Source organism: Chanodichthys erythropterus, chromosome 11, assembly GCF_024489055.1.
Source record: "Chanodichthys erythropterus isolate Z2021 chromosome 11, ASM2448905v1, whole genome shotgun sequence".
Classification (NCBI taxonomy): Eukaryota; Metazoa; Chordata; class Actinopteri; order Cypriniformes; family Xenocyprididae; genus Chanodichthys; species Chanodichthys erythropterus.
In genome coordinates, this window is record NC_090231.1 from 48901312 (window position 1) to 48927919 (window position 26608).

Sequence of the window (26608 nt, forward strand, 5' to 3'; positions counted from 1 at the left end):
AACGCTGTAAAGCCTGACATATGAAATAATCTAATTTTAGATAATAATAATAATAATAAAAAAAATCAATTTTTTTGAAACCAAATAGTTTATTGAACTTTTAGACCAAATAAAATAAATAATTTAAAAAAAAAGAAAAAAAAAAGTGTTTTATGTTTAGTATCATTTTTGATGCATCAGACTTTATGGCTAATATAGTAAGATTTAGTGAGAAATGGAGAAAACAAACATCTCTATTTTATTCAGATCACCAAACTGAGCAAAAATATGTAATTTGCTGCAAATGCTGATATTTTTGAGCCCAAAAAGTATGAAATTCTGATAGCTTGCAATGTAAATCTATGGCCCTGTCCCAAATGGCACATTCTGGAATTGTGTACTTCCTCAGAGTCCACACTTTGGTGACGTCATGTAGTGCCGACCTATCCGCTTGTTAAGTCATGACGTAAGGAACGCCGTTTCCGGGTCCAAGCCTCGACTCATTTCACTTGAGATTGCCATCAACGGCTGTTGAGCGCTATTTATTCATAGTAAACATCAATCATTTAAAAAAGTAAAACATTTTAAATAAGTTACTTACAGTCTACACAACAGTCTCCGTGCTCACAGCGTCACAGACATTAATATTTTAACGATTTATAAAAGATGAATCATTGTCTGGCCATCTGGAATTTTGGTATGGAGATATAGGTTATGATTATAATTTTTTTGTAGTATTACACCACATCATGTGTGTATATTAGCACCATTTGTTGTTTTCTTGTGGTATGAGATAGAGCGTTAGGACCCGGAAGCGCTGCCGCGTGACGTCAGACTTAACAACCGAATAGGGCCCTTGGTGCGAGTCCACAAGGGTGCATTGAGAGGTATTTTTGGGACAGACTCGATCGTCACGCGGGAAATAACGGTCTGGTTGTTTTTTGACAGGAGCTGCAGGTTCGGGGAATATGCTGCCTGTTGTTGTTGTTGTTTTTACCACTGTGTTTGCGAGATGACTTGCCATGCAGAGAAATCATATTTTTGCGCTCCGACATCGTACTAGAAAAGTCCCTTTATTAGATAAATATCACAAATATCTTATACAAATATAGAACAGGTTTCTTTTCTTTTGCAAAATATTATCTCCATGTCAACTACACAGCCTGCTTTTGCTTATGCCACCTGGGCATTAGACAATTTATACATGCTTATTTAAATAATGTATACAGTTGTAATAATACATAATGTTCCATTTGAACTAAGATTACAATTTTAACACATAATAAACATCTGCGTGAGTTTCAGATGAATTTCCAGGTTTAAATATAAGTACTAGGTTTACTTGGTTTATTTATTTAATGAATCATAATTCGATCGTATTATTCAACGTGCTATTATTATGTTTGAGATATCAACCACTGGTCGATGACCATATTGTTTGTATAAACTGTAGGTAACAACTGGTAACTGTAGGTAATTCCTGGGTAGTTAAAGTGTGCGGAGCCTGCATCTATGTGGGCTTCGCGGAAGACCGCTTCAAGGGTACAAGGGGGGCGCTGCTGAGCACACTTCAGAGCGTTAAAAAGCTGAATGGGACGGCCTACGGACTCGTAGACTCGGCGAGCACGCGCAATTTAAGTCCACGAGACCGAAAGTCCACATGAAGTGCGCCATTTGGGACAGGGCCAATGAGATCTTTATAAAAGTTGTTACGACCTGGCGTGGCTCCTGTAATTAAATTTGACTGCCGCTAGGTGGTGTTCTTGTCCTGTTTTGTCTATGTCTCGTTGTATGTTTTCAAGGTGGAGTTGAGCGACAGGTGCCATGGATTACTGGTGATCAACAAATGGATAAGAAGACACTCCTTTTTCCAGTTTGCGGGCTTGGGCTGGGACTTGTTGCCTCTCCTCCACCACAGTTTCTTTTCTTTTTTTTTTTTTTGTAATTCTTTTAAGTTTGATTTCTGTTGTAATTGTTGACCTTATCATTTTTTTCTTGTTACTTTAATAAACATGTATTTTTGAATTAACTTAATTTGCGAATGGCTTCCCAGTTAATTGTTACGCCGCTTTAAGCCATGCGGGTTGTAACACAGTATAACAGACTACTTACATAAACTGCATATAATAAATATCACTTGTCACTCTATATCTGCAAATAACATGTCTTAGTGAGATCATATTTAAATGCTTAGTTGTATGGTCAAAGCTCTGTAGTTTTAAAATGTATAGCCCAATGCAATGCAATATAATAAGAATTGAGAGATGAACATAAAAATGCTCCTCAAAAGCCTAATGGATCATATTTTATACTCACATATGAAGATGATTTTTCTAAAAAATTATGTATAGACAATCAAGTAAACCAGTCAAGTAATCAAGTTGCTTCAGTCCAGTAAGTGTTCATGTTGAAATATTTCTAACAATATAAAAGTTATTCTTACATTTACTTCATAAAAATCAGTAAAGATTTCACATTAAAAAGACACATGAACCACAAATAAATAAATAAATAAATAAATAAATAACATTACGATGTCCAGAAATCAAGTTCAATAGTACACTAAGTTTAACTTATCACTATAGATCTCATGTTTACATAATACATTTTGTTGTTCGTCCCGAGATTAGTGAATAAAGTTATAAGTGTTTGTGAGTTCTAATGGTCTGGCAGTAGAACCTTTGTTAAGCGTGCCAGAGGTTCTGAATTATACTCTGCCCTCATATAGTTTTTTTTTTTCTTGTTAAAATCAAAGCTATTCATAACTGATTGTATATGATTGTATATGATTTCAACAGTAGGAAATCAGTCTCTGCAGTCTCCGCAACAGTTAGCGATAGACTGAAGCGCTCATCTGGGCATGAGCCAGCTGCGGCTCGTCTGTAAGGGCAAGTGGGGCAGAGCCAAGGCCCTACCAAAACATCCATCCAAAACATAGACCGCAATATAAATGGAATAAATAATAAATTGTAAATGTGCTCAGCATTCTGTAACAAATATTTTCAGATTTTTTAGACTATTTTAAGTCGTAAAGTGAGCAGGATTTATTAAAATTTAGCATACAGCTTCAGCAGGCATGTATCATGATACTAAGTGGGGTGGGCAGTGGGTGCCTGAGCCCTGCCCAGCTCTACAGTACCCAAATATTTTACAATGTAAATCTGGGGTAAATTTCACCTCGCTCCAGACTAAGATGATATCCATAAGCTTCAGCTATGTGTATATTAGTCTGCATCAGGTCAGTAACTAGTTGGCATGTCTCTTCATCGTATCAAATGAATGAAAAATTAAACATGCTAAAGTGAATAGCCTTTATTGTGTTTGTTTTATTTTTGTTCTGAGAATAGACATGACTTTCTTTTGCTCACTGGAATTCCTCCACAAATTGTAACATTCTAAAACAACATTCAGAGGAAATAAATACTATGTTAAGGCAATAGTAAGACAGAATTCTATGCATGCCTGTCACTAGAAAGTTTTGTATCAAATATGATACAGTAGGTTTTACAGGGTTAAACAAGCAAGGAGACAGAGTTTTCACCAAATACGCACATCAAACAAGTGATAATATGCTGTTAACTAATATATGCCTTGATTTAGATTTGTGCATTTATAAAAACATGCAAAAAGAGTGTGAAATGATCTACTAATCTCTTTTAGACACTATGCTGTGCTTGTGGCTAATCTGGATTGCTGACAAGGATTCATGTGAAATAAAATATTTTCTTAAGAGAACTTTATTCATAGCTATATTTGGAGCATAAAATCATAACTGAATTTCGAATTATTCAAATCAAATCATTTCAGCATTGCTTTTTAATTAAATTAAATGCCTGCATATCATATCACATTAATAGGCCTAACACTCATATATACATACATACCACTCAAAAGTTTGGGATCGGAAAGATTTTTAATGTTTTTAAAAGAAGTTTCAGGCTGCATTTATTTAATTAAAAATACAGTAAAACCAGTAATATTGCGAAATATCATTAAAATTTAAAATAACTGTTTTCTATTTGAAAATATTTTAAAATGTAATTTATTCTTGTGTTGGCAAAGCTGCATTTTCAGCATCATTACTCCAGTCTTCAGCGTCACATGATCCTTCAGAAATCATTCTATTATGCTGATTTGCTGCTCAAGAAACATTTATTGTGTACAATTGTACAAAATACTTGTGTACAATTTTTTTTTTTTTTTCAGGATTCCTTGATGAATAGAAAGTTCAAAAGAACAGTGTTTATTTGAAATATAATCTTTTGTAACATAAATGTCTTTACTGTCACTTTTGATCGATTTAATGCATCCTTGCTGAATAAAAGTATTAATTTAAGTATGAAATTAAAAAAATAATAAAATAAAAATTCTTACTGACCCCAAACTTTTGAACGATAGTGTATAATGTTACAAAAGCTTTGTATTTCAGATAAATGCTGTTCTTTTGAACTTTCTATTCATCAAGGAATCCTGAAAAAAAAAGTATACAACTGTTTTCAACATTGAAAATAATCATAAATATTTCTTGAGCAGCAGATCAGCATATTAGAATGATTTCTGAAGGATCATGTGACACTGAAGACTGGAGTAATGATGCTGAAAACTCAGCTTTGCCATTACATTTTAAAATATTTTAAAATAGAAACAGTTATTTTAAATTGTAAAAATATTTCACAATATAACTGTTTTTATTGTATTTTTAATTAAATAAATGCAGCCTTGGTGAGCAGACAAAACTTCTTTTAAAAACATTAAAAATCTTACCGATCCCAAACTTTTGAGAAGCAGTGTGTATAAACAACAAACTAGCAGTATATATACAGTACTATTTTTAGGCTGTGAATCGAGAGGAAAAAAACAGTTTTCTGTGATTAATCATGATTCACTGTGTTAGGTATCAGAAATATATTTGCAGAATGAATCAACATAAAAAATATCATATCATATTATATATTATATATATATATATAATATGGGGCTCTGAAGTGTTTATGACAATAGTCCTACCTAGACAGGAAACTATGTATTGATTTGAGATGAACTTGCTGGGGGGAAAAAAAGGTGCCAACAGGCGAATCCACTCAGATTTTATTTAAAATATTATCACAGTTATAAAAGGAAACATAGATGTTTACCTCCAGCTGGGTTGACATTCTGCAGGACGGACGACCACTGGCCAATATCATCAGAGATCAGTTTAACATTGCTGAAGAGGGCAGGATCTGCCAGGAGCGACTGAATCTCAATCAAAACCTTTGTTACTCTAAATAAACGTAAAAAAGAAGAATAAGGAACAGAGCCAAATAATGTTATATATACTTACATAAAGCTTATCTAATATATTAACTAATGTTAACAAATGAAACCTTATTGTAAAGTGTTACCAAAATTATTATGCTTTAAAATTATTATTTTAAATGTAAAAATTATCATGCTTCCTATAAGTTGGGTCTGTATTTATTTGGGGATTTATTGTGTAAATATATATTTGTGGTTAATCACAGAAAACTGTATGATTAATGTTAAGTACACAGAACACGCTGCATTGGCATGAAAAATCATTCTGTTGATTTGACACTCACGTGGAGTCGTTGAAGTTGTTCACCTGTCCAGGTGCTTCACCAGGTGTGGGGTAATTGACACACGGGTTCTGCATGTTACACAACATGCCCTGTATCCATGGCAACACACCTGCTGATGGGAGGGGCTTATTGGGGTAGTGGCCTGAGAGGAAGAGATGATTCACAATTCAATTAGTGTTTTCAGCTTTATATCCAACTTGTAATTTTGGTCAAATACAATAGATTCTCTCATTCTTTTTCACTCAAGAAGCTTGTGTAGCTCTAATGTAACAAAATGAACGAGAAAATGATATGCATTAGGTCTGTAACAGATTCTTTATCAAATTATTTTAACATTTCTGTGCTGCCATGATCTCACAAACCCACTAAACAAGTATTTTCTGGCAAGCTGAATTGCTGTTGTGCAAAATTTGTACAAACTACATCTGTCAATTGAACATATTAATTTAGCCATTCACACTGCACATATGCAATAAATCTGATTAATTTATCATGTAGTTCATTCATTTAAAAACTGCAATTACAGCATATTATGATCAATAGCAATTAGCTTCCACTGTGATTGTGACGAGCAGGGCGGGCGAGAGACGTGAGGGAACGGCGCGAGGCCGGTGACGCGAGTGATAATGAGCGTCACCTGCGAGGCGTGCCGGCCTCGAGTCTCTCACGGAGGAGCTCCGGAGGCATAAAAGGAGGAGCGACTACAGTGAAGGACGAGAGAGGACCAGGCCTGGACTTTATGTTATGTTTTATTATGTTTGTGTGGCCCGGATGCCGTGCTCCTGGGACGAGGTGGGGTGGCTGCCGTCCAGGAGGGAGCGGAGGAGTCGCCGCCGTCCGCCGTGGGCCGCAGCCTGCTGCCGTCCCACCTTTCACAAGGCTCCAGCACCACCGCCTCGGGCAGCCTCTCGCGGTCTACACACACTGCCCGAACTCCGCAGCACCGCGATCCCCCTCAGCAGCGAGGGCTCTTCGACAGCATGTCCCTCCTTCCTCCCGGGTTTCGGCACCAATGTAACAAGGTTAGTAGATGTGGGAAGAAGGAGGCGGGAACTGGCGAACATTTAACAAACTTTAATATAAAATAAACAAAGAACAAAACGAAAGTAATGCCGGCACACAAACATAATAAAACATAACAAAGTCCAGGTCTGGTCCTCTCTCGTCCTTCAATGTAGTCGCTCCTCCTTTTATGCCTCCGGAGCTCCTCCGTGAGAGACTCAAGGCCGGCACTCCTCACAGGTGACGCTCATTATCACTCGCGTCACCGGCCTCGCGCCGTTCCCTCACGGCTCTAGCCCGCCTTGCTCGTCACAGTGATTCTCTAACTTACATACTCCCACACATAAATACGCACATCAATACATTATTTTTCTCAGAATGTTTGACAAAAAAACATGCACATACTGTTGGAAAGTGAGGATTCTGGGAATAACTGAAGTTGAGCAATACTTACACTGGCTTTTATAAACAGGCTGATTGGTGGATCTGACCGCCACAAGAATGAAGAACAGAAACAGAGGCCAAATCAGCTCCACCAGCAACCGCACCTGAGCACGAGACAGAGAGAGAGAGAGAGACTCTTCACAACATTGATCTCAATAGCAAAGCAATTCATCTCACATCTTCTGCCCCCCATTAGCTTCAGATCGCTTGCCCTGAGCAGAGCTGGTGCTTTTATGCATCTTTGATTCTGTTATTGGACCTCTAAAACATCAACACAACTATATGAGTCTCCTCAAAAGCCCTTAAAAGTTTCTGACAACCTCTAGAACAAACGCACAAACCATATGAGATCTGCCAAACTGTTTGATGTATAACTTTTCAATATGGCAAGCTCCAAACTATGTAATAAAACAATTTTAAACTGTTTAACAAAACTGTTTAAACTGTTTAACAATTTTAAAACAATTTTAAACTGTAACTGTGACTTTTTGTAAGTAAATAAATAAATGAAAATGAGTAGGTCAGCAGGCGAAATCTGCCAATTTAAATCTGGGATTTTTCCCGGAGGGCCAATCCAGGTAATAATTTCATGGATGAAAGGATCAGCCTGGATCACAAAATGCATTTTGTTAATGAGCTAATCATTTTTATATTATAAGTCAATTAGGTGTTAGTATAAGTGATTATAAGGTTATGCGTCTTAACCTGCTTTTACAGTTATTTCTTAGTTGTTCCCCATACACGGCTTTACTACATGGGTGAAAGGGCATTTTCATTTTATGTTCCAAAACGGTAAGGTATTTTTAAGAATGTAGGTAACAGACAGCTGATGCCACCCATTGATTTCAGTAGCATTTTTTTTCCTACTATGGAAGTCAATGGTTGCCGTCAACTGTCTGGTTACCAACATTCTTTAAAATATCTTCTTTAGTGTTAAACAGAAGAATGAACACATACTCAGATACAAATGTATAGTATAATGCAATGTAAGTCGCTTTGGATAAAAGCGTCTGCCAAATGCATAAATGTAAATGTAAATGTAAATGTGAAACTCATACAGGTTTGGAACAACTTGAGGGTGAGTAAGTAATGACAAACTTTTCATTTTTGGGAAAACTATCCTATACATATCCTATATCCTAAATACAACTATAAGTAATTAAATCACACTTGTAGCCTTTGGGATTTCACAATAGCACTATGCTATATTATGATTTTTAAATGGTTTTAATATATCGATTTGTGTAGCCTTTGAAAACGGTCTAATAGTGTGGTTCATGGATTCACATTAGCCACTTCCGTAATTCAAAAAAAAAAAAAAAAAAAAAAAATTCTGTAAATTATCAGTAAATAAATAAATAATCCCCTCCTCGAACCGTCACCTTAACGTGGTGGAGGGGTTTGAGTGCCCGAATGATCCTAGGAGCTATGTTGTCGGGGGCTATATGCCCCTGGTAGGGTCACCCAAGGCAAACAGGTCCTAGGTGACAGGTCAGACTAAGAATGGTTCAAAAAAGCCCCTTATGAAAAGATTTCCACCAAGATCAGTTATGTCGCCCGGTATGGCGCAACCGGGGCCCCACCCTGGAGCCAGGCCCGGGGTTGGGGCTCGCATGCGAGCGCCTGGTGGCCGGGTCTTACCCCACGGGGCCCGGTCGGGCTCAGCCCGAAGCAGCGACGTGGGGTCGACCTCCCGTGGGCCCACCACCTGCGGGAGGGATTGTAAGGGGCCGGTGCATTGTGGATTGGGCAGCAGTCGAAGGCGGGGGCCTCGGCGACCCAATCCCCGGACACGGAATCTTGTGATAGGGACATGGAATGTCAACTCGCTGGGGGGGAAGGAGCCTGAGCTTGTGCGGGAGGCTGAGAGGTACCGACTAGAGATAGTTGGGCTCACCTCCACGCACAGTTTGGGCTCTGGAACCCAACTCCTCGAGAGAGGCTGGACTCTCCACTACTCTGGAGTTGCCCGCAGTGAGAGGCGGCGGGCTGGTGTGGGCTTGCTCATAGCCCCCCAGCTTAGCCGAAATGTGTTGGAGTTTACCCCGGTGAACGAGAGGGTTGCTTCCCTGCGCCTTCAGGCCGGGGATAGGTCTCTCACTGTAGTTTGTGCCTATGGGCCGAATTGCAGTGCAGAGTACCCGGCCTTCTTGGAGTCTCTGGGAGGGGTGCTAGAAAGTGCTCCGACTGGGGACTCCGTCGTTCTACTGGGGGATTTCAACGCTCACGTGGGCAATGACAGTGACACATGGAGGGGAGTGATTGGGAGGAATGGCCCCCCTGATCTGAACTCGAGTGGTGTTCTGTTATTGGACTTCTGTGCTAGTCATGGCTTGTCCATAACGAACACCATGTTCAAGCATAAGGGTGTCCATCAGTGCACATGGCACCAGGACACCCTAGGCCGGAGATCGATGATCGACTTTGTGGTTGTTTCATCGGACCTCCGGCCGTATGTATTGGACACTCGGGTGAAGAGAGGGGCGGAGCTGTCAACTGATCACCACCTGGTGGTGAGTTGGATCCGATGGCGAGGGAGGAGGCTGGACAGACTCGGCAGACCCAAACGTGTTGTGAGGGTCTGCTGGGAACGTTTGGCCGAGCCCCCTGTCAGAGAGGTCTTCAACTCCCACCTCCGGCAGAGCTTCGATCGGATCCCGAGGGAGGTTGGAGACATGGAGTCCGAGTGGACAATGTTCTCAGCCTCCATTGTAGACGCGGCCATTCGGAGCTGTGGCCGTAAGGTCTCCGGGGCCTGTCGTGGCGGCAATCCCCGAACCCGGTGGTGGACACCGGAAGTAAGGGATGCCGTCAAGCTGAAGAAGGAGTCCTATCGAGCCTGGCTGGCTTGTGGGACTCCTGAGGCAGCTGACGGGTACCGGCAGGCCAAGCGGACTGCAGCCCGGATGGTTGTGGAGGCAAAAACTTGGGTCTGGGAGGAGTTTGGTGAGGCCATGGAGAAAGACTATCGGTCGGCCTCGAGGAGATTCTGGCAAACCATCCGGCGCCTCAGGAAGGGGAAGCAGTGCCCTGCCAACACTGTTTACAGTGGAAGTGGGCAGCTGTTGACCTCAACTGGGGATATCGTCGGACGGTGGAAGGAATACTTCGAGGATCTCCTCAACCCCAGCGACACGTCTTCCTCTGAGGAAGCAGAGGCCGAGGGCTCAGAGGTGGACCCGTCTATCACCCAAGCTGAAGTCACCGAGGTAGTTCAGAAGCTTCTCGGTGGCAAGGCACCGGGGGTGGATGAGATCCGCCCTGAGTACCTTAAGTCTCTGGATGTTGCAGGGCTGTCTTGGTTGACACGCCTCTGCAACATCGCGTGGCGGTTGGGGACAGTGCCCATGGACTGGCGGACCGGGGTGGTAATCCCTCTTTATAAGAAGGGGGATCGGAGGGTGTGTTCCAACTACAGGGGGATCACACTCCTCAGCCTCCCTGGAAAAGTCTATGCCAGGGTACTGGAGAGGAGAATTCGGCCGATAGTCGAACATCGGATCCAGGAGGAACAATGCGGTTTTCGTCCCGGTCGTGGAAAACTGGACCAGCTCTATACCCTCTTCAGGGTGTTGGAGGGTTCATGGGAGTTTGCCCAACCAGTCCACATGTGCTTTGTGGATATGGAGAAGGCATTCGACCGTGTCCCTCGTGGCACTCTGTGGGGGGTGCTCTGGGAGTATGGGGTCCGGGGCCCCTTGCTAAGGGCTGTCCGGTCCCTGTACGACCAGAGCAGGAGCTTGGTTCGCATTGCCGGCAGTAAGTCAGGCCTGTTCCCGGTGCGTGTTGGACTCCGGCAGGGCTGCCCTTTGTCACCGGTCCTGTTCATTGTTTTTATGGACAGGATTTCTAGGCGCAGCCAGGGGCCGGAGGGAGTCCGGTTTGGGGACCATAGGATTTCGTCACTGCTTTTTGCAGATGATGTTGTCCTGTTGGCTCCATCAAACCAGGACCTTCAGCGCGCACTGGGACGGTTTGCAGCCGAGTGTGAACTGGCTGGGATGAGAATCAGCACCTCCAAGTCCGAGGCCATGGTTCTCAGCCGGAAAAGGGTGGCTTGCCCCCTTCAGGTTGGTGGAGTAGTCCTGCCTCAAGTGGAGGAGTTTAAGTATCTTGGGGTCTTGTTCACGAGTGAGGGAAGGACGGAGCGGGAGATTGACAGGTGGATCGGTGCAGCTTCTGCAGTAATGCGGTCAATGTACCGGTCCATCGTGGTGAAGAAGGAGCTGAGCCGTGAGGCGAAGCTCTCGATTTACCGGTCAATCTATGTTCCAACTCTCACCTATGGTCATGAGCTTTGGGTCATGACCGAAAGAATGAGATCCCGGATACAGGCGGTCGAAATGAGCTTCCTCCGTAGGGTGGCTGGGCGCTCCCTTAGAGATAGGGTGAGGAGCTCTGTCACTCGGGAGGAGCTCGGAGTAGAGCCGCTGCTCCTCCACATCGAGAGGAGCCAGCTGAGGTGGCTCGGGCATCTGTTCCGGATGCCTCCTGGACGCCTCCCTGGGGAGGTGTTCCGGGCATGTCCCACCGGGAGGAGGCCCCGGGGAAGACCTAGGACACGCTGGAGGGACTATGTCTCTCGGCTGGCCTGGGAACGCCTCGGGATTCCCCCGGAAGAGCTGGAGGAAGTGTCTGGGGAGAGGGAAGTCTGAGTGTCTCTGCTTAGAATGCTGCCCCCGCGACCCGGCCCCGGATAAAGCGGAAGAAAATGGATGGATGGATAAATAAATAATTATAGAAAATAATAATACAAATAAATAAATAAAAATAAATAACACAAAAAAAAAAAAGATCACTACATTACACTGAGATCCGATCACAATGAGTTCTCGAGTACCTCTGTACCAGGACACACAAGTCAGATAACAATCCAATCACAAACGTCTTTTCAGTGTGTATGTGGACAACCTCCGAATACAGGTCGCATGTTAACGCCAGGTGCAAATGTGCCCCATGACCCACACAATCTGAGATTCAGCTCACAGCATCAAACTAAATGATGGAACTGGGACCATAAAACATTTCAACAAACATTGTGGTTGTTGTTTTTGACATTATATTGACTTATTTGGTATGAGTGACTGTGGTTTTAGTAGTTTGTTGTTTTTGGTTTGGTTTGTTTTTTTACACTCAACAGTGGTCTACAAACACGGTGCTGATCTGGGGAGAAAGAATTCTTACTGTGTTTTAGGATTTAGAAATTAAAAGAGGCTGATTTGAAAAAGTGCAGCTGCACGTGTGTGTGTGTAAAAGAGTGTGTTGTGTAAGGACTTTTCAGAGTTCTGAATAGGAAAGTGTGTTCTGTGACTGTCTGCTACATTATTTATACTGTAGTCTGCAGGCGGAATGAGAGAGAATACTAGATCACATCAGATAGTGTGTGTGTGCGTGTATTGGTTCAAGACAGAGAATTACAAATAAGGCACTCTCTCTCTCTCTCTCTCTCTCTCTCTCTCTCCCTGTGTGTGTGTGTGTGTGTGTGTGTGTAGGTGTGTGTGTGTGCTTTTGTTTATATTACATTGTGGGGACCAAATGTCCCCATGATGTAATATAAACCTGAGTTCACCTACATCGTGGGGACCAGCCAGCGGTGGGTCTATAAATCTATATTTGGGTTTATAAATCATATAGAATGAGTTTTTGTGAAAAAGTAAAAGTTTGCACAGTTTCCTGTGAGGGTTAGGTTTAGGGGTAGGGGCAGGGTAGGGGGATAGAATGTACAGTTTGTTCAGTGTAAAATGCATTGAAGTCTATGGAAAGTCCCCACAATTCACAAAAACAAACATGTGTGTGTAGGTGTGTGTGTGTGTGTAGGTGTGTGTGTGTGTGTGTAGGTGTGTGTGTGCTTTTGTTTATATTACATTGTGGGGACCAAATGTCCCCATGATGTAATATAAACCTGAGTTCACCTACATCGTGGGGACCAGCCAGCGGTCCCCACAATGTAAATGGGTTTATAAATCATATAGAATGAGTTTTTGTGAAAAAGTAAAAGTTTGCACAGTTTCCTGTGAGGGTTAGGTTTAGGGGTAGGGGCAGGGTAGGGGGATAGAATGTACAGTTTGTTCAGTGTAAAATGCATTGAAGTCTATGGAAAGTCCCCACAATTCACAAAAACAAACATGTGTGTGTGTGTGTGTGTGTGTGTGTAGGTGTGTGTGTGTGTGTAGGTGTGTGTGTGTGTGTGTGTAGGTGTAGGTGTGTGTGTGTGTGTGTAGGTGTGTGTGTGTGTGTGTGTGTGTGTGTACAGTAATTTACCTCCAAGTTTAAATCATACCACTGGGAAGTCTGAATCATTATAGCAAACTGGTCTGGACCCTTATGAATCAGTTCAAAGAAATTATTGCTTTGAGTCACTCACATGGCATTTTACTTACAGTAATTTCAGTAGTGAAATCGGTTTTTAAAAAGTTGTTGTTTATTGTTACAGCAATTATCGCTAACAATTAACAAAAATCACTCCCAATATTATCCATGCTAGTAAAGCATTTACACGAGCAGTAATCATATGGCCATGGCATTCATACAAGCATTAATGCATACCATCACTTTTATAGAAAAGTTTAATACATGAGAAGTTAATATAGAGAATGCAAACCTACGTCACGCCGCGTTGCATGCCGGGGCAGTGCTGCCATTATGGAAGGATTGCCCTCTGCTATTTACACTGAAATTAATATGGATACTTGCTTACCTTTTGTTTTGATTCTGCCATTAAGTGGAATATTCACATTCTTCATGGTATTGTTTGCAGGGAATATAAGCTATTTTATCGCATTGCATGATAATTCGATTTTTTTCACTGAAGTTTTGTAGAATTTCGTTTAAGTCAAGTCAAGTCACCTTCATTTTTATTGAGTGATAAGCATTGGGTTTAATCAGTGCCATTATTAAAAGATTTGCCATCCGGCATCTTCTCATCATATCCTCGACCTACTTCCCTTGGTGTTTTTAGATGTAGAAAAGGCAAAAAAAAAAAAAAAAGTTTTTCATTGTCCAGTTTTCTCTCAGAACGATGTTCTGAGTTACTATCGCCATTATCGATGCAAGATTCATGACATACAAATGTTGACATTTTTCACAATCATTTCAGAAAACAAATTACTGCATTAAATTATATAATGGAAAGGCTGTGTGATCCTTCCAGCATGGCGGATAAACAAAGAAGTTACCCAGAACTGCGGCATGATGTCAGATTCGCATTCTCTATTAAGTAACTTACATGTTAGACATGATGTTGCCAGTTGTTTTGTCTGATTTTGTCTGCTCTGCCAACACAAATACCCCAGCAGAACTGTTGCAACACCAATCAACACATTTCGTTTTACTTACAAATTTTTTAGTTTTTTAACTAATCGGGTGAATGAATGATTCAAAGGGCCCTATCTTGCACCCAGCGCAATTGACTTTGTACACCGATGCATGTGTCATTCCTATTTTCCACCCGCGCAAAGCGCGCTTTTCCCTCCACAGAAGCACGTCGCTAAACTAGTGAATGAACTTGCGCTCCCTGGGCGGTTCAGCGCAAACAATCCCTGGTGCTATTTTGCTGTTCCATTAAACACTTGCGCCACTGACCAGAAAAAACCTAGTCTAAAGTCAGTGGCGCATTGCGCGGTGTTCATTATGCTATTTTAAGGGCGCATGCTTGACCATAATGTATAGCGTGCACAACGTGCATACACTTTGCTCATGTAATCTACACAGATGCAACAGTTATTTTTGCAAATCATAAATTGTTACACTAAAAAAATATTAACACATGAGATGACGGAAATCATTGTGGTGTGCCACGAAGATGTGAAAAAACCTGTTTAACCGACGCTATTTTGGGTGGGTTTCTCCCATCCCCATACAACACAACTTCTCTGTCTTTCACTGCTCTTACAAGAACATCAGTATCCTCGGCTGTGAACCGCTCCTGGCGTGCGCCTGGTAAATACGCCATAATAATAGCAATCCATAATGGAACTTGCGCACCTGCTTTTAAAGGGAATGCTGGATGACGCTCTGATTGGTTTATTTCACGTTACGCCCAAACCACACCTATGAATAATGAAGCTACTTCAGACCAACCCATTTTAGATTTGCGCCGGGCGCAAGAGCCATTTATCCCGCCGGGAAAATAGCAACAGCGCCGAGACCCGCCCACAAAGTTACTTGCGCTTCGCGCTTTGACACTTGCGTTTCAGATCGTTAAAATAGGGCCCAAAGACTCCCAGCGACACCCATGCTACGTCTCATTTCGAAGGCTGCATACGTCACCAAGGATGTCTTATTTAAAGCTGCAGTCTAACCTTTTTGGTTAAAAATGATCCAAAATCAATTTTTGAGCAAGTACATAACCAGCCAGTTTTCAAAACTATCTAATTATCTTGTCTCAATTCATAACGGTAAGCTTGTAATAATGTTTTATAATAAGAGCGACATGGTGGATTTCCGCGGGAAATTCGAGCATGCAGCAGTTTGTCTTTGCGTCAGTACGTCACGTCCATAAACAGAAAGGAAGGAGTCCTGTCCAGACTAGTCAGTTTTATCACGTGAGGAAGCTGCTGGTAGCGGCACATTTATAGTCTTTTCTCACAGCAGCTGGAATAATTAAACTTATCATTTCGATGGCGGATTGTAATCCAGAAGGGTCCAAATGGCAATCATTAGCTGTGTGAACTTTGTTTATGCACTGTATTATAGTCGAGAGCTCGGGGGGTGGGGAGCGCAAGGATTTAAAGGGGCAGCAGCCTGAATCGGCGCATTTATAATGATGCCCTAAAATAGGCAGTTAAAAAAATTTATTTAAAAAAATCTACGGGGTATTTTGAGCTGAAGCTTGACAGTCACATTCAGGGGACAACTTAAGACTTATATTACATTTTGTGAAAAAACGTTCTAGGGAACCTTTAACAATTTGAGAACAAAGTATAACAGTAATAATAATTTGCACAGTTTGACGTGATCCGAGCTAAGCGATCGTTAGATTTAATCATCATTGGCAGCGCGATTTATTGTAGGCCTAATGCTTTTGTCCTCAGTTGGTCAAAACAAAAGTGGCAGAAATGTTACTTACTTGTTCAGAGGATATTTTCCAGTGAAAATTCTTATATTGGTCATACTTTCAAGATGTAGAATCTGTGATTCTAAAGTGCAGTATCCACTTGCTGCGGTGACTGACAGCAAACATTAGATTCATCCGCACTGACATCCGCATATGCCTGCAATGCAGGTTTCAGACAGAGATGGCGACAAAGAGGAAAAAATCGCGGACTGCAGCTTTTAAGAAAAGTAACCATTAGAGCAAAGAAAGAAATTACAATATTTTACACCTCATGGGGAATAACATTTAACTTTTCTTAAATAAGACATCCCTGATCACGTATGCAGCCTTCAAATGTGACCTCTGGAGGATGCAGCCTTCAAAATGAGACCAGACCAGACTGCCTTCACATGCTATCAGAAATGTCCTACTTCCCACTTCTAAAATCGTCATTATGAGTTTGTAGCATTCAGGCGCTTTGTTATCGGAATTAAAAGGGATCACTAATTATCCCCAAGCAGTGTTAAATATGATTTGAGAGGGCGTTCATGTCCAATTTTTAACCAAGAAACTCGTATTTGATATACAGTATCACGATAGCATGTGATGGAGGCATACTGAAGGTGCCCAAAATCAAACTAAAGACAAACTACAGACCGGAAGTCATAATTTTCTATTTTTTAACATGCATATAAGAGACGTTTTGGTTCCGATTGGTTGCGGTGAAATATTTAAACTTTCGAAGACTAGACGTATGTGACCACCTGACTAAACTATGAACGTGAGGTAAGAATTGCCAATATTTTTGCATTATATTTTGGCACTATTACTAAAATGTGCAGCTCCCAAATAATTATTATTTTATAATTATTACATAATTATTTATGTTTATTAGCTCTAGAAAAATATAGTTTAAAAAAAAAATGGTGGTCATTTGTGTAGATGTATTCATACATTAATTATTAATTAATTTTACCTAAGAAAAAATTATTTATTAATTTACCTAAGGAAATAACTGTCCTTGAATGGCAGCAAAGGAATAAGTGTTACTTTTCCAAGTAACTTAACGTTGGTTAAGTGTAAATGACATTCTGCATCAGAACACATTGATGTTGTCATGACACTCAACATGTGGCTTGCTATTTGTCTGCTGTGCACAAAAACCAACACACAAGGTGACAGTCTTTAGACACAAGGAAGACAAGACCAACCACAATACAATCAATACAAATAGATCAATCAGAATTCTAAATGGAAATCATTGCATCTCTTACATCAGGGGTGCCCAATCCTGTGAGATCTACTTAGGCTATGTTCACAAGTGTTCAGATCTGATTTGTGTGTCCATGCCGCTCTTTTGTTTTGTGGGATATCTGCATTGGTTTCTATGGCAATGATATTTAGTTGGTAGGCATACACCACAAACAACAACAAATACAACAACAACAACCGCAGCATGGAGGGGTTTGCAATACAGTCTTATTTACAACATGACATTGTGTAGTCGCCCCGCTGGACTACTGCAGTATGATGAGGCAATGGCAGAAACGTAGGAGGCTGGTATGAGTGGCTTTATTCCACGCTGTCATCTCTGCCGTTTTCAAAACATGTATCCGCTATATTGTTATTCTGCTTGTCTGGCACTGTACAACACAACCTTATTTCTTCAGCAACCTTCGGCATGTTTTCTATAACAATGTATGATATTTACATCTTACGTGGCAAACCATGTGAAATTCAGTCAGAGCAGTCAGACTGAAACAGATTTCCAGAAATTCAAGCTAAATAGGATTTTAAACCACATACTGTTACCACATATAATTTCTGTCAGTTACTCACCCTCATGTTGTTCCAAACCCGCAAGACCTTTGTTCATCTTCAGAACACAAATTAAGATATTTTTGATGAAATCCGAGAGATTTTTTATCTCCCGTAGAAAGCAATGAAATTACCACATTCAAGGTCCAGAGAAGTAGTTAATACATTGTTAAAATAGTCAATGTGACTACAGTGGTTCAACCTTAATGTTATGAAGCGATGAGAATACTTTTTTGCGCAAATAACCCTCTGGAACATTTTTGTTTTTTATCATTATTATTCAGTAAAGTGAATGTATTATATTTTAGTTCAATAATGTTGAGCATAGACCTGAAAATGAAATTTCCAGCTTAAACTGTTTTACATCTTGAATGCTTTGGAGCACAGACTTAAGTTTGGAAACAAACGTGACACTCTTTAGAAAATATTATTAACCTGTTCGGTTATTTTTGAACTAAAAAGTTTAAAAAGTTTTTTTTTTTTTTTAGATTTTTTAGGTTATTTGCCGTTTTAAGTATACTGTATTTTATCATGGAGGATATAATTTCAATGCTGTTTTCTTAGCGTTTGTAATATAGTAAAATAAGAGAAAAGTCTCTCACATTTTTAAGCAAGGCATCCTATTTATAATGATTTTCAAGGAAGTAACAGGAGAATGAAAGAATCACTAGTTGGCTCCCCGAATGATGTATTCATGGATTAAAATTTGCATACCTTTTATTGTAGGTTTAATGCATTTTTATGGCAATTATGTTGCATTTAGTTTGGATTTATATCACAATATTGGAGAGCGATATCACAGCTGTGATTAAAGTGCTATACTGCTGAACTGACTTCACGGACTCAGAAATGCAAATTTTGAACATTTATTTTCCATCAAGACTTTGATGTTGTGAAGTTTGGCTCAGGATCAGATGAAGTCTGAAGTTACTGTATGCAGCGATTTGCTCTGTCTGCCAGTCAACTGTGCGAGTCGATTTGAACGAGACCCAGAAACAGAGTTTGGCAACATGACAAGATTCTCAACTCAATAATCTGTAAGATCTCTGTTTTTGCCAGAAAATGCACAATGGAAGACTATTTGAACAAAAGCATGAAGTGTTCACTGCTGTAAACAGTAGCACAACACAGACATATAGATGTTATCTCTGTTCCTAAACCGGGTGAACTGCACTGCTGTCTACTGCTTACATAAACAGCGGTCTTCTAAAGCAGCATCTGACTGTCATTGAAGCCTCATAAATGACTGATTTGAAAGGTTCTACATAGACAGCTGCTCTTTAAATGACAGCTTTGGTTTTGTCACTGAAAATCTGACTGTTGTGTTAAGGGTGCAAAAAGTGGTGATATATACAGTCACTTTCTTTAAAAGTGAGCAGTGCAACACAACAAAGCTTCTGAGCATGAACAAGAAGTCTCTTATGCTCACTGCATTTATTTGATCAAAAGTACAGTAAAAACAGTAATTTTATGAAGTAATATTACAATTAAAAATTTTCTATGTGAATACATTGTAAAATGTAAATTCCTGTGATGCAAAGCTGAATTTTCAGCATCATTACTCCAGTTTTCAGTGTCACACGATCCTTCAGAAATCATTCTAATATGTTGATTTGCTGCTCAAGACACATTTATTATTATTATTATTCTTTTTTTTTCAGGATTCTCTGATGAATAGAGAGGTCAAAAGAACAACATTTAATTGAAATAGAAATATTTTGCAACATTATAAATTATTTTACTGTCACTTGTGATTTATTTAATGTGTCCTTATTTGATAAATAAAAATATCATTAAAAAAAAATTTATCCTGTGGTGAAAATCAAGTTTTTAATCTGCTTTAAGACAAACCGTGTGCAAATTCATCAGTCAACACCATTGCTGAGTATTTTCTCTTTAAAACTGCAGTGATCTAAATCGATGGTGATTCTGACGTCACAAACTACCTTATAACTAATCACATCAACGTGCCGGCAGGCTTTAGCATATCATTAACTGACCACGCAAAGGGGTCTCAAAAGAAGGTTACCCCGGTATATTTGTCTGTTGAAATTAAAAATCGTGTAGATTTAGCAATATGGTGGGTGTATGATGTATATTACGATGTTATGATAAACTATATGCCTTTTCTCCACTAAAGTTCATATTAATTACAGTTATGTGTCTGGCGTTGTAAAAAGCGATACCATTGTGCAGTGTTTACCTCAATAAGTTGACCGGGTGGATCTCTGAGCTCGTGCGAGTGAGCGGAGGTGGGGCTAATTAGCATATTCATAGATACGTGTATATTAAATAAGGCAAGGGTTTAGCATGACCCGATTTTGCTGAGTTCAACATGTTCCTGGGTCAACATTTTTGTTGATCCTGGAACAACATTCAAATCAACCAATCAGATTTGAGGGGCAAGTTTACAGATTATGTCAAGTTTAGTCTTAAAATTATGAATTGGTGCTTCTACATCAGTGTAATTCACCTATCATTTCCCTCTGATTTTTGGGATAACTTATGGGTAGGGTTAGGTTTAAGATTAGGAATAGGGTTAAGACTAAAGTTTCAGACTAGAATGCTGTTCCAGGATCAACAAAATATGTTGACCCAGGAACGCATCTAACTCAGCAATATCAAGACGTGCGTAGAGTTACATTCAAGTTATTTTAAGGCATTAAGATTTTTTTTTTTTTTTTTTTCCCCACAGGAAATATGTCATTTTGGTGGTCAAAGACGAGTTTTAAGGGAAAAAATGGTTGACTACAGGGGGACTTTAAAATAAAATAAATGTATTCAAATAGATTTATAACATTACATTCATAAAATAAATTTATTATAACCCCTTCAACAGATTTCATAAAGTTTGTTCCATGAAGTATTCATCAGATTAATCATATAGATCAAACTAGTGACTAGTAAGTCTCTTTAAATTACTCATTAAAAGCACCAGCCATTTGTTTGCATTTGTGTTGGTGTATGTTTTCATGCAGCCCACAACTGAACAGAAAGACTTGATTGAATAGCTATCTGATTATGAAAAGGCTAAATGTCAAGGCCCTCCAAGGCACAATAAAAATGCAATTCAAAAGCAGCTGCACTTACGGTGTCATTTTACATGCAAACTGTGTCTGCGCTTCATCACTTCACTGTACAAGAGCATAATGTTCTTAGAGAATTCACCTTTTTTGTTTCATGCAATAATTTATATCCGTTAAAAATGGCATGAGCGTGAAAATTGAATTTTTTGAATTTTCAGTTTTGGGTGAACTACCCAGATTTACATGGTTATTGTCTTTGTTTTCTCATTGTCTCACCTGCAGTCATCAGGCTCCATTAGTCTGAGGATGTCTCATTAGAAATGCATTAGACAGGTGAGCATGTCAACGGGTGAAACGTTAATGACATGGATGTGGGGAAATGGTTAAAGGGATAGTTCTCCCAAATGTGAAAATTCTGTCATCATTTACTATCAAAGTCAATGGGGAGCAGAAACTTTGGTTACCAACATTATTCAAAATATCTTCTTTTGTGTTGAACAGAAAAAAGAAGCTCATAGAGGTTTAGAACAACTTGAGGGTGAGTGAATGATGACAACATTTTTATTTCTGGGTGAACTATCCCTGTAAACTCACTAGTTTACATGCTAAACGTCCTAATATGACTTAAACCTTAGTGAAGTCTTTCATCCAACATCATCATATTTCTGCTTTTTCGACACATTAAGCACTTTGCTTTCAAAAAGCTGCTCTTTCATACACATAGATGTCTCTCAATATGTCTGTCTCTCTTGTAATTGCAGATCAGACGATCAGAGAGACCATTAGAGCAGCACAAGTGCTCCAACAGAGGAGTCTCCGCCCACCCGGAGCAGCTCACTGAGCGCCGGCTCTTGACATGAGTGAGGCCACTTAAATACCCGACGTTCTGCATAAAGTCAGTCAGCCTAAGTATACTCTGTTCAGAAATCAGCTCATCCAATCACATGTTCTCTCAAAATGGCTAATCCAGTGACACACGCCCTCCCAATGTCTGTCCAATCTAAACCATATTTCAAAGACAACAGAAGTATTGGCAGATAATATAATATGACTAAAATAAAAGGCCACTATAAGTGTACGTAAAGAGAGCACACCATGACTGTTTCTTGACACACTTAAGGACTTAAGGACTTAAAAAGTGTGTTCTCTTTAAGTACACTTATAGTGGCCTTTTGTTTCATTCATTTTAAAAATTGAAATTAATAGTTTTACTTTCAAGTACATTTTAAATAATTATATTTTTAAAATAATTTGTCGTGCTTTAAAAAAAGTACACTATTGTGATGACTAACCTATGCCACTCCCACACCATATACACATCAAAGTAGCCGGAGCAACTTTTCTCTATTTACAGATATACTAAGTAACACACAGGCGAGTGATGCATGTATACAATTTCCTGCAAAAAAACATCCTCACAGGTCTAAAATATAAACACTTTTAAAAGGAGACTGTCCTCCAAAAAAAACACAAAAAAAAACAAAAAAAAACCCATAGGTCATAACCACCTTATTATGACCTATATTTATGATTTAAAGTCATGCGCCCTCTAGCTGGCGTAAAAATAATGACAGTGTCACGTTACGTCTGTTGCCATGAAATTACATATGACTGTCCTTACCGATCAAAATGCGTGTTCATTTAAATGCAATGTGTGGACATCTTACACCATTTGTCCTATTTCCATTTAGCAAAAACAGTCGTTTAGTCGTTTTTAATAACGACTACACCCACCCCATCCCTAAACCTACCCCTAGTGATTTATAGTGCATATACACTTTATGAGCACATGCGTTCCCTGGGATCAAACCCACGATTGCATGATCACATATTGTTATATATTGCAAAGCTCTGCCAATTAAGCCATGCAAAACCCAAAATATGATGCGGATAAAAGGGAACATTGAATTAAAATGAATGTGTCCTGTTGTCGATGGGGCACAATTTTAGTAAACTCTCCTATGGGTTGTATTTCAGGGAAGTGACTAACGATCTATATAGGAGTATTGGTTGGAGAACATGTTGTATAATAGCCTTACCATAGAGAGTCAAAAACACATTTTGTAAGAAGGATTAATTGTTCATTAAAAAAAAAAAAAAAAAAGAAAAAAGAAAAGGTTACATAGTGTACCTTTAAACCCTCAAGTTGTTCCAAACCTGTATGAATTTCTTTCTTCTGATGAACACAAAACAGGATATTTTGAAGAATGATGGTAACCAAACAGTTAATGGGCCGCATTGACTTCCATAGTATTTATTATTTTTTTTTTTTTTCTTATATCTTTTGTGTTCAGCAGAAGATATAAATTCATACAGGTTTGGAACAACAGAATATTCATTTATGGGTGAACTATCCCTTTAAGTGGGTCACAAAATCACTCTAAAGTTCAACAAATTGCATTTAATATAAAACTATAATATGTTTTCATTTAATTGCAATTAATATGTACATTCAGTTCACACAATTCTTTTAAAGTATAATATTTTTGCAATAAGTACTCTATTTAAAAAGTATGGTAAAGTGTGCTTCACTTTCACAAAGGTGTTGCGCAAATTGAGCCTGTCCATTCCCACTGTGATGGTGAAGTAAGTTAATTCAGTGATTTTAAGTGCCATTTTCTGTGAAACTTGTCATGTTGGGCTGCTCAAAAAGAGCATTAGTGTTAACCATTTTCAGGGAATCAGACTAAGAATGGCTTATTTGTAGTTTCTGCACATTAAACTGAGATTATTTAACTTCCAAAAATGCACACAAATCACTTTTAAATAACATGAGAGACAAGGGAGTGTCCAAAGATTTGATTATTTTGTGTAATTGGATACATTGGATACTTTATTCTGTGCATTATTCGCTCTGCTTGACCATCGCTATCTAATAAATACATTCTGGCATGAAACTCTAATGGGCAGGCTAATAAGTCCTTAACTCAACCTGCTAATAACCACATCATTATCTATAGGTCACAGATGATTGGTTCCTGCTGTATTAGTTGCCAATGAGCTGTGTGCTTAATATTTAAATACATGAGTTAGCATTTGCTTAGCAGTGCAGCATGCTTCAGAAACCCTCCACCTTCCCCAGCTCCACCTGTATTGATCTGCTACGGGTTATTCTTGTATGCTATATTGTACAGCAGCAGCATGTCTTACTTGCTCACAGCAGCGTGTCATGTATGTATTGGCAGTAGCAAGTCCTATACTTGCTCTGCAGCAGCAGCAGCAGCAATAATCAACAGCAGCAGCAGCAATAAAGTAGCAGCAGCGTAGCAGATCTATTCAGCTAAGACCATACATATCTACATTGTCATACCATTACCATATCAAACACTCCGAGAGTTGTCATGACAGAAATAATTTCACTATACACTTTTACACTGCCCCCCAGGCATGTTTATTACTGGTGTAACAGAGTCCAGCTGAGCTGTGCAATCTTTAGCGTACTAGTTGCACGCCTGCCTGCATGCCATGCCAGAGACGCAGGTTTGAGTCCCGCTCGGGGTGAGTAGGACCAGAGGAGTTACACTGGCATTACCACAGCAGATTATTAAACACAGCCAATAATCATTAGAGGGGTGGTTGATTGCGATTTAACTTTTTTAACTTTAGTTAGTGTGTAATGTTGCTGCTTGAGCACAAACAGTATCTAAGAAGTTACAGCGCTGAAAGTTCAATGCTAATGGAGATATTGTTATGGCAGTTTAATGCCTACAAAAACAAGCGGTTTGGACTACAACGAGCTTCTTCCCGGGTTGGTGACATCATAAACCCTGCAATTAACATAAATATTGGCCCCAGGAACACGCAAAAAAGTGGGCGAGGCCATGTCGCGTGCATGCAAGTCTTCTTCCTAGGGACGCTGGACTTCGGGAACAATGTTTAAAATTTATGTTTAATTCTGTTCCTGACAATTATAATTTAGCTGTATGTGCTGCACATTTTACGGAAGACAGCTTCCAGAATCTACACGAGTTCAACGCTGGATTTACACAAAGGCTATTACTGAAAGATGGAGCAGTTCCCACTTTAAAAGCAGAAGCTGCTGTTTATGGGCCCCAACCTGTAAGTATGTTTTTTTTTTTTTTTTTTTTTCATAAAGTTATATAGTTTCTGGGATCTAAACAAAGCCCAATGCGGTTTGGCTTCACTAGCTAGTTAGCTAAATTCTATTAATTTTCTCCAACAAATGCCTACAAACACCAACAAACTTCTATGTAATCACACCAGCGAACTTCTGTTGGTGTTTGTTGGCATCAGTGTACAGCATTGTTTCATTACGGCTTTTATGTTGTTTACCCACATGCTTGTGTATGCTATAAATTAAACAATACCTTTACAAAAATGCTACTACTCAGTCATGTATTTAGCTACAGTAAAGCTTTAATCAGAACACTAAGGGGCAGCAGTAACATTTACAAGTGACAGCATATCTAAACACTTTGACACAAATACAAACAAAAATACTAACATTCATAAACGTCCATTAAAAGCCGTGCTTGCAGAGGTTCTGCTTGACCCTCATCATCATTACTGGGTCTGATTTGGGCTCAAATTTATACGCCAATATTGACGCCATTATTTACATTTCCACCGAAGCAAAGACTGGACTTTGACCGAAGCACATGCGACTTTTGCCCATAATGGTAAGACGCGTGTCATTTCCGGACAACGTGAATTGTGACATCGTATTTAGGACAGCGATTCACAATACACAGAGCCAGCTAACCAATCTCAGTCCATTGCATATTTCTGAGGGAAGGGCTTCATAGAACCAGGAACTCAACGGAGCGTTTTTAGGATAAGGGAAACAGCGGTGTAGAATAAAGGTAAAATATATGAAAAATGCGTTGTTTTTTTTTTTAAACAAAGCATTAAGATATGTAAAGATGCGCCCCATAAACACAATCAAGCCTAGAAAAAAAAAAAAAAACAGTGAACCACCCCTTTAATGTGTGATCTCACTCTCTCATTCTCGTCTCGTGAGTTTCCTGTCTTTGAAGAAGTGACATTCCTCATCAATCATTTTCTCCAGAGGAGCTCTGAGATGTGACAGTCAGTGCTGTGCTGCTGTTCCTCCAGGTGATGAATAATCCCAAGCGTACGTCTAGCAGCCTGTGTGAAGGTGAGACTGTTTTTCACTCTCTAAAGACCAATGAAATCTGCCCATTCTTACGCACACCTGTTCTAGGTCAGATAGAGCCTCCTCTTTCTCCAAAAACAACAGATCACATTGTGTATTAGGGCGTTTCTTTAATGGGGACTTTTATGTCATTTTGTTGTTGTTGTTGTTGTTATATGAAGGTCACAATAAAACTGTATTAGAAACTTTTTTTTTTTTTTACCATGCCTTCCTCATTTTATTTTGGCAACTTTTGAAACACCTTTTACAGATTTAATCGTTTTACTCTTGTCCCACACCCTTTCAATCTTAAACCAGGAAAATTCATCATAAAAAAAAATTAATTACGTTTTTAAAACTGTGATAATTAAAAAAGAGCGAACTATTTCATGATTTCAAGAAAGTAGGTAAAAACAGTGCTATAAATAATAAATATTTTATTTATTTTTTGTTTTTACTGTGATGGGAAATCATCCCATTAGACTGAATTTACTTAGTAAGTTTATGTGTATTGTATTATTCATTAATAAAATTTCAATCGAGATGCCAAATATGAGTAAAAATGATGGCTTTAGTGATTAAATAAGGCCAACTCTCCATTTAGTTG

At 39.5% G+C, this 26608-nt stretch overlaps 1 protein-coding gene across 1 annotated transcript in view; it reads right to left on the reverse strand.

Annotated features, from left to right (window-relative positions):
- LOC137030017 (phospholipid-transporting ATPase ABCA1) overlaps window positions 1–26608 on the reverse strand; it is a 217548-nt gene that overhangs the window by 177242 nt on the left and 13698 nt on the right. Inside the window, exons 3-5 of the mRNA XM_067399929.1 lie at window positions 7018–7111; window positions 5562–5703; window positions 5115–5242 (exon numbers count right to left, since the gene is read on the reverse strand). Coding sequence (XP_067256030.1) covers window positions 5115–5242; window positions 5562–5703; window positions 7018–7111 — 364 coding nt within the window. The remainder of the gene's footprint in view (window positions 1–5114; window positions 5243–5561; window positions 5704–7017; window positions 7112–26608) is intronic.